The sequence below is a fragment of the Argentina anserina genome, chromosome 3 (genome assembly GCF_933775445.1).
Source record: "Argentina anserina chromosome 3, drPotAnse1.1, whole genome shotgun sequence".
Classification (NCBI taxonomy): Eukaryota; Viridiplantae; Streptophyta; class Magnoliopsida; order Rosales; family Rosaceae; genus Argentina; species Argentina anserina.
Window position 1 is genome coordinate 2758813 of NC_065874.1, and position 9375 is coordinate 2768187.

Genomic DNA, 9375 nt, shown 5'->3' on the forward strand with positions numbered 1-9375 from the left:
CCATGCTCAGTGGTGGGAGCTAACTCATGACGTGAGGATAGTCTGTCAAATCGCAAGAGAGTGGTGAACTAGACAAAAGAGGGCGTTGACGCCTCCATGCTGAAAACATCATTAGGTTTCGGGAGGATGATTATATTTTGAGTAGCTCACATGCGACTATTATGGTTAGGACATGTGACAGATTGTCTGATGGAGGAAGTTTGAGGTAACTGAAGATAGGTTGAGAGCTTGTATGCTGGGTTTTAAGGTAGCGGTGAAAACGTTTGACATTGATTGAGTTAGCCTAAAACGACAGTTACTATTCCAACATCGGCATGGTACCCTATGAGGCACTTAAGGTAGACATGTCGATCACCTATATGTTGGGCCAAAGTTGGGAGTAGTGAGACTTGACAAGAAAGAAAAGTTGGCGGAGGTATGTTGGGCCTTTGAGATTCTCGAGAAGGTGGGAAAACTAGCCTTGCGTACTAGCATGCCGGACTTTCACAATGCCTTCTACATTTCCATGTTGAGGAAGTATGATCCTGATGTGTCGCATATGTGATCGATCATAACACTATTGAAGTGAAGGAAAATGACACTTTTGTTGTCGAACCGGTTCGTATCCTGGATAGATCCACAAAGAAGCTTCGGAGGAGAGAAGTTGAGCTAGTCAAGGTGCTGTGGAGTCACCATGATGAGGGTGATGCATCTTGGGAACTAGTGTCAGACATGATGACTAGATATCCACAGTTGTTTGTTGAGTGAGTTTGAATTTCGGGACGAAATTCCTTTAAGGGGGGTAGATTGTAATAACCCTAAATTTTAAACAATGTTAGTTTGATTTGGAATTCTATAAAATTTCGAATTTTATTAGAATGAACGTATTTGGTTGCGACGTTAGTAAACGAGAAACGGAAACGTTCTCGGAACGTTTAAATTGAAAAACGTTACATTTCCGTAACGTTTATATCGACTTTTATTCCGTCGATCGGTTGCGAAAACTTCCTTCACGAAAGTTGTAGAGCTCGTCGATACGAGTGCGTGGACATGTGACACGTTCGAATCGGACGTCGGATGTAAAAGTTATTAACGTCGGAAGTTAGTTTCCGATTTGGAAACGAGTATAAATAGAATGTTTTGTGATTAGGGTTTCCACTTTTGGAAACCCTCAGTTTCTCTCCGCCTCCCTCTCACTTTCTCTCTCTTCTCTCTCGTTCTTTCCCCCTCTCACCCGAGCTCTCCCCCTCCCTCGGCTTCGACCTTCGATCTCCCTCATCCGAGGGAGGTGTTCCTCACCGCCGGCTCCATGGCACTCATCAGCTCGACGCGACGTCCCACCGATCATGGCACAAGCTCCAGCGTCGCCGCGAAGATCATCGAACCACACCGAGCCCAGCAACAACAGGTTCCAGTTCTCCGCCGTTCGAGCAGCCCTCCGCCGACGCAAGCACACGATCCACACCTCTCTCTTCCCTCCGGCGCCGTAGATGAGCTACCACTATGCAACTCGAGCCGAGGCAAGTCCCCCTTGAAGGATCGAGCTCCACCGACGATCCATCCATCTCCGACGAGTTCCAAGAGCCCCACTATACGATCTAGGTAAGTAAGGAAGTGATTGTTGTTGGTGTGTGATTGTGGATTGAAATTTGTTGGATTTGGGTTGATTTTGTGGAATCGGAGGATTGATGAACACCGCCGCCTTAGGCGACGCGTGTGGAGGCGTGGGGTGGCGTAGGGGCTGCCTAGGAGCGGAGGAAGGAAGAGGGGAGAAAAGAGGAGAGTTTGGAGGCGGCGGTGGCGTGATACGCGCCGTGGTTAGCCTCGGCGCGTGGGCCCCACGCGCGGCCGCCGGAGGTGGCGCGTGTGCCACACGCGCCGCCACGTGCGGTGGTGGGAACAGTTTGACAGAAGGGTATTTTGGTAATTTACTGTGTACGGTAAATGTAATTAAATTTTACTTTCGGTAAATGTAAATATAAATTACTTTCAGTAAATGTAAAAAGTAATTTTGTAAAAGGGTAATTTAGTAAATTTTATTTACTGAATTTGTATTTACATTTAAATCGTACGTATACGTACAGAAATACGTATTAATATTTATACGTACAGAAATACGTATTTAATATTTATACGTACAGAAATACGTATTTAATATTTATACGTACAGAAATACATATATAGTATTTATACGTACAGAAATACGTATATAGTACTTATACGTACAGAAATACGTATTAATTGCTTAAATGTACAGTATCCGGGAATAGTAACAGTGAACAGTGACACCGAACAGTAATTTCGTAAAACCGAAAATTGCTGAACAGTAACCGTATATTACTGTTTTGGCATTTAAAGGTTTACGAAACGATTCTAAATTCTTTTCTTATTCTTTTAAGGTGATCGTTAAATCGAGGAAAGGAATTAGCATCGCGGATTGTGGAATTACGCTCAAGTCAATAAGGTGAGTAAAATCTCACTGAATTACGAATCTACCCTCGCGGTGATTCAACATTTTTGCAAGTGTGTTTATTAAATGAATTACAACATGTATATAATTTAGTGAGCTACATATATACAGTATAATGGTAATAAGTACATATATATATATAGTTCATTAAATTATTTACTGTTATTAATTCATTGAAAATAGTCATTTCGGTGACAGAAAAATTGTGCATGTGTATGTGATTTCAATGGTACGATATGATGTGAGATTATCGTACGTAATTTTTCAGGTGTTTATGAAATATGACATGTATAGGATATAGTGGACTATGTATATGTGGTATAAATGGTAAATAAATACGAATATATATAGTTTGCTATATAATATACTGTTATGATTTTTATTATGGATATATTGTGAAAGTTTTAAAACGTACAATATGATGAGTGATTATTGTACATGATTTTATCACGGAAAATGTGAAATATTGTGATTTGTCTTCGGACGTGATGTGTGGTACAATATGATGTGAGATTATTGTACATGTGAGGCAAGTCGGAACCTAGCCTTTGGCCGGGCGAAAGTTACGATACAGTTAGAGCTCTAGTCTGTCTGCCATAGTACTGCATGAGGTAACGGGTGGTTATCTGATCATGGGTACTCAGCTTGTTTTGGATGTTGGGTGGCGGGTGGTTACCCAACATCAGCGGTATACTAAGTGAGGGGTAACGGATGTGTACCAGCGCTCATTAGTTACCATTTTGTGAAAGTATTAGAGTAACCAGATGGGTTGCTCGTTTTCTCATGATTTTCATTATACTGTGTTGATGTGGAGTTGTGTCTTTTATGAGACGAGAGTTATTTTAATATTTTACTCATACGAGCTGTAAAGCTTACCGGGTTTGTGTCTACAATCCCGGTGCACCAATTCGATGGTGTAGTGGATGACTCCGCAGGTGTAGATTAGCAGAAATTGACGGACCGCTCAGAGGACTTGAAGTGATTTACCTCCAGCTTGTGTGAAGATTTTGTGTGACTATTTTGTGAGAGATGGTGAGAATTATTACATTCCAACTTACGTAATGTAAATTATGAATTTGGGTTGTAATAATTGGTTTTTCTGAGTTGTATTGATAACTCAGTGATGATCCGCTGTGCACTTAAAAGATTTCGATTTTATTGAGATTATTCTGTGTTTAACGATTTTAAGATTTTGAGTTTTGAAGCTCGAAATTTTAGGGTCGTTACAACCACCCAGTCATCGAGGCAGCGCTTTTTTCAAAAGGCGAAGAGCGAAGATTGAAGATGATGAAATATCCCTTCTATTTTCCAGAAGGGTTTGCTGTGACATACGCACGTATAACCCCCTTTAATAGTTGAATATGGACATTTGGGCTTAAATATGCTGGTTTAATTGTTGAGCTTCTATTGGTCCAGTTCTTACCTTCAAATTTGTGGAAATCCATCTTATTCACAATTATTATTTATATATATTAAGTTTTATTTTTGCATGTATTATATATATTTAATTAAAATATTTATTGTTGGAAAAACAGTCGCCTGACGATGCTCTCGTCTTGCGAAGCTTGACTATGTCGCATTTCCTTACGTTTTCGCATTTGAAAACATTGTTTACAACTAATAATATCTGACATGTATATATGCTAGTTTTTGACGATTCTCGTTCTGCGAACTTCTAGTACCATTCAGAATAATGCTTCGATTCATGTACGTACGTTGTATGGCGATTTCTCGATCAGGAATCTTCTTGCAGCTAGTGTACTGCAATTTCATCGTAGAAATAAAAGCCAGCAAACAAAACATACAAGTCCAAGTTTAGTCTCGATCTCCTTGAAAAATTCATTGACGATTGGAGTATTTAATTAATACCTAGCCTTTAGTTTTCTTTATGTCTCGCGTCACCGGCAATCACCATGCTAGTGAAAACTAATTGCTGATAATGTTTCCTGAAAGTAACCCGTATTTGCAGAAAGTCCTGGATTCCAATGCAATCATTTATTACCTTTATGTCACAATTTCGTTGCATTTCTTCTACATATTCATGACCTATTTGACTGTATTTGATCCTCATCCAACTAGCTAGATGAAAAACTGTAAATGGAACAGCCAATTTTTATGCTGAAGCATAGGACCAAATATATGTGAATCACACAAATATATCCAGTTATCCAAAATAGGAAACAACGATCGATCAAGGCAAGTTGACGAAGTCCTGATCGATCGATAAAACCCTAATCTACACGTTAAGGTTAGAAAAAATCCAACAAAGGGTCAAGCTTCTTGGCGAAGCTTTCTCTGTTGCGTGGCTTCGCCCAGAAGACTCAAATCGTATATGAATGTGTATGTCGGCCTAGCTGGTACACGAAATACGTACGCGGCGCAGTGATCCTCTACGACCACGCCGTCATATTCCCATTGAATAAACAAGCCCAAGTGACATAGATCTTTGAGCTGGCTCTTGGTGATTGGCCAGTGATAACCTTCGTGAGGAAGATAACTCACGACTACGACGGTGGACGATATCGTAGTCGTGCTGCCAAAGCCAAAAGTGACATGCATATTCATACAACATTTAACCAAAAACTAATCGCATAATAATTTCTTGTCGATACGTCGAAAACGATTTATAATTCATAGGCAAACCAATTAACAAGATTGATAGCTCATGCAATGCAATGGATTATGCTGTATATAACTTGTTTTGTTTCTTGACTCATGCAATGGATTTAATTGGGGATTACGCTATATGTTTTTGTCCGTCGATTCAAAAGAAAAGGAAAAGACTCAATAATATTGTTAATTCAAAATTAAGGAGTAGACATAGGGCATTTTATCGAAATCTCCAACCACCTTCATCTCCAGAAAAATATGATTCTTCTTTGATTCCATAAATATTTTCTGATGGTGAGAAAGAGAAAGACAGTGATTCCTTGCTTGGGATTAGAAGTCTACGTGAAGGAAAAGAGAGAAAATGGGAATATACAACAAAGGTTGGTATATTGTATGGTATTAAACAACCATCCCCCTAAACATGCAAAAAATGTTGGTTCGTACGTATGTGTCTTATAAAACTTGTGCACCATACGATATCTTTAGGTACACTCTAGGTTGACACAGCAGCTAAAACCTCCAAAGAGGTAAAACGTCTCCAAGAGAATCACCATCTGTTGCCCCCTCTCCACTCTAACTTTTTTTTTTTAGAAATAATTGGGGTTTTTGGATGTTCTTTCCAACAAGTTAAACCCTTGTTTTTTTTAAGAAAATTACTTAGTAGTACTAGACTACATTTGAATTAACTAAAAACTCACTTTTCATATTTCTTATACAAATTAAGACACAAGCTCAAGCCTAAAGAATAAGTAAAAAAAACTGATTAATTAATTAATATAAAAATATTCAAAATACTCTTATTTTTGTGAAAATTACCAAATGTCACTTTTAGATCTAACGAATTTCTCTCTCATCATTTTTTATTTCCGGCAAATTTAAGTTTTCCGGCCAAACCACCGGCAATTTGGAGGTGAGCCAATATATAAAGTTATTCCTTATGTCATGGGCTTTCATTTGAGTATCATATTGCATATGTTTTGAGAAATTTTGAATTTTGCTCACCAAAAACTACAGTAGCAGTTAATTTCTCAGTCGACAGTAGCAGCTAGATTTATAGTTGACAGTAGCATGTACTTTCCAAGTCGACAGTAGCATGTACCTTCCAAGTCGACAGTAGCAGGTGTCTTCCAAGTCGACACTAGCAACTAGTTTCTAACTCGACAGTAGCAGTTAGTTTTTATAGTCGACAATAACAGTTAATTTTTATAATCGGCAGTAACAGATAACATCTACATTGATAGTAGTAAACACTATGGGTTAAAGAGGGGTAAAAAAGTAAAATATATTATGACAGGTGGAAATTTGCCATCATTTGGTCCTTATTTGATTTATTAAATTAAGTAGTGAGTTATTTATAAACTAAATTATTGTGTAGTAATTTTGAGTATTTTTTTTTTTTGAACCGAAACCGTTGTTTGAGTAGTACGTGGAAAAAAAGAAATAAAAACTGCCTGGCCAATAAGAAATTAAACCAGCACACCGCTTCTTTAATCCGAGCGTGTATACTCAGACAAACCAAACTTGCCCTGCAAGCAACCTAGACTATTTATAGAATCTCTCTTAGTTTTTTTCTTTTATATAGATTTATAAACTGAGCTTAGCTCCCTGGCTCTTCTTCTTCTTCTTCTCCTCTCTTTGAAGATTTGGATTTGAAATTAAACCTGTGATGTGAAGCTGTCTGATTAAGGTAAACGTGTCTGAAAAGCGACTGGTTTGATTGCTTAAGAAGGCCTCTGAGATCGAATTTGAAAAAAATTATATAGCGAGAAAAAGTGGAAGAAATAGCGAGGAACAAGTTTGGGGTCTGGTATGAGCGGCCTCAGAAAAAATCAAGCAGCATAGAAAAGGATCAGATCAGCAGTATGACATGGCATGCAGATGAAGATGAGGAAGAAGAGAGGGCAGTGCAGTCAATTACTCCCTCCTCTGCAACTTATCCTCGTCAATCTAAGAATACTACTAAGAACAATGAAGTAGCATGCCCCTCTTGTGGCCACCCTATCGATATTCGAGACCAGGTATACGTACTGTTAGTTTGAGATTGTTTTTCGTAATTTCGGTTTTTTATTTTGATTTGTTTTATTTATTTGAATATTTTTGTTATTAATTGAAGGCTGGAATTCATGATTTGCCGGGACTACCAGCAGGAGTGAAATTTGATCCGACGGACCAGGAAATTCTTCAACATTTGGAATCGAAAGTGTTCACTGATACCAGAAAGCATCATCCACTCATTGATGAATTCATACCAACGCTTGATGGTGAGAATGGGATTTGCTCTACCCACCCAGAAAAGCTACCAGGTGGGTTTTTACATTAATTTCGTTCTTATCAACTTTTTGTTTTGATTTCTGGTATAAATTTACATGTACTATTGGTTATATGAACTTCGATTTAGTAGTGCTGCTATAGAAGTAAAATTGCAGTGGAGAAAATTATAACATCACATTTTAATCTAGCTCAAAGATGGTTCAATATATGCTTGAATTTTGTTTATATTGATCATGATTTGGGTAAACTTGAATTCACAAATGTTTTTTACTTCTTAATTTGTGCTCTTTACATATCCCAAACTTGCAATTTCATATTTTACATCTTGGTATTTATGTATCTATTTCTAGATGTCTCATTGATGATAACATCTAACTAGCACGAGTTTTACTTGAAAAAACATGAGATAATTTTTCCTTTTTTCTTTTAAGAAAAGAAATATCAAGATTAGCAATAAGCTTGCTATAAATATACATGCAAACGCAACCATATGAAAAACTACCAATTAGCTAAATGGCATGGATTTCATGATATTTGATAAGGTCAAGTTCTAATCTTGAATCACCCTATTAAAATATGTAGTAAGACTGCTAATTATAGGCTTTTATTAACAATACATATCATCTATTGGTACAGAAGTAGACGTACACTTCCCTTTCTTGCAGGTTTGTATTTTGGTACCAGTTACACTGTTTCTTCGTCTTATAATTAATTATAATCAAATATGCAGGAGTGAACAAAGAAGGACAGATCCGCCACTTCTTTCACCGACCCTCAAAGGCCTACACCACCGGAACCAGGAAGCGAAGGAAGGTTCACACCGAAGAAGACGGAAGCGAGACAAGATGGCACAAAACAGGCAAGACAAGGCCAGTCCTAGCTAATGGACTAATTAAGGGTTTCAAAAAGATTTTGGTCCTCTACACCAACTACGGCAGGCAAAGGAAGCCTGAGAAGACAAATTGGGTGATGCACCAGTACCACCTGGGGATCAATGAAGAAGAGAAAGATGGAGAGCTAGTGTTATCTAAGGTCTTTTATCAAACACAACCTAGGCAATGTGGTACTGGAACTCCAAGCATCAGAGATGATGATCCTCCATTGTTGAATCCATTGGATAGTCATCATCATAAAGGTCATCTCAATATTCGAAGTGGGCAAGATGGCAATTCTCTTCCTCTTCCTCCAAAGAAGGCTGGTGTTATGGAGTATTACAATCATAATCATCCTGCTCCTTTTATGAATTATGATCATCCTCAACTGATTCAAGCAGGCCAGAATAAAGAAATCCCAGCTCAACTAATTCCTAACATGGTTCTTCAAGGTGACGGGTCTTCGTTGTTTCGATACAATATTACTTCAGACACAAGCAAGCAAAGGAAAACTATTTGAGAGGAAAATATAGTCGTGGGTCAATATCATGACCATGGATATATGGAAAGAATTCATATTGAGGTAGCTTTAGCTAGTTTAGGGCAGCAGTGACATTATACCTTCTTTTCGCATGCCATTACTCTTCTGTTTTGATTTGACAATAATATCGTTTTGGTTATTGATTTGTTGATAGATGAAGCTAGATAAATGAATGTTTGATATTTTAATAACCTCGATTAAATAATAATTTTTTCTGGTCCCGACTCGGAACCGGTGTATATTATTATAAACCTCGCTAAATGCATAAGATAATTTTTTTTTGAAATCTCTTTAAGTCTCATCGAATATATATAAAGCAATAATTAATTTAATAAAATTTTAAAAATTAGTTAAAATGATTAATAATTGATCAAATATTTCAAAGAATTAGTAAATAAAATTCATACAAATTAAGAAAAGTAATTATTTAAACTTACCATTTTAAAATTACTTTTACGCATGAAATTATACCAAATTGAAAAAGTGAATAAATATAAAATCCTAACTAAAAGTAGACGTAATTGTCAAACTAAACGATTATCATTATTCGGCTAAGTAACAACAAAACTTACTATAAAATAATAATTTATTAATTTATCAATAAATGAACAAATTATTCATTTATCGATAAT

At 37.2% G+C, this 9375-nt stretch overlaps 1 protein-coding gene across 1 annotated transcript; it reads left to right on the plus strand.

Annotated features, from left to right (window-relative positions):
• Positions 1-6715: 6715 nt before the first annotated feature.
• LOC126788108 (NAC domain-containing protein 73-like) lies at positions 6716-8898 on the plus strand. The gene is made up of 3 exons (XM_050514071.1): positions 6716-7077; positions 7173-7362; positions 8061-8898. The coding sequence occupies exons 1-3, from the start codon at positions 6922-6924 to the stop codon at positions 8720-8722; spliced, it is 1008 nt and encodes a 335-aa protein (XP_050370028.1). The 5' UTR covers positions 6716-6921; the 3' UTR covers positions 8723-8898.
• Positions 8899-9375: the final 477 nt, after the last annotated feature.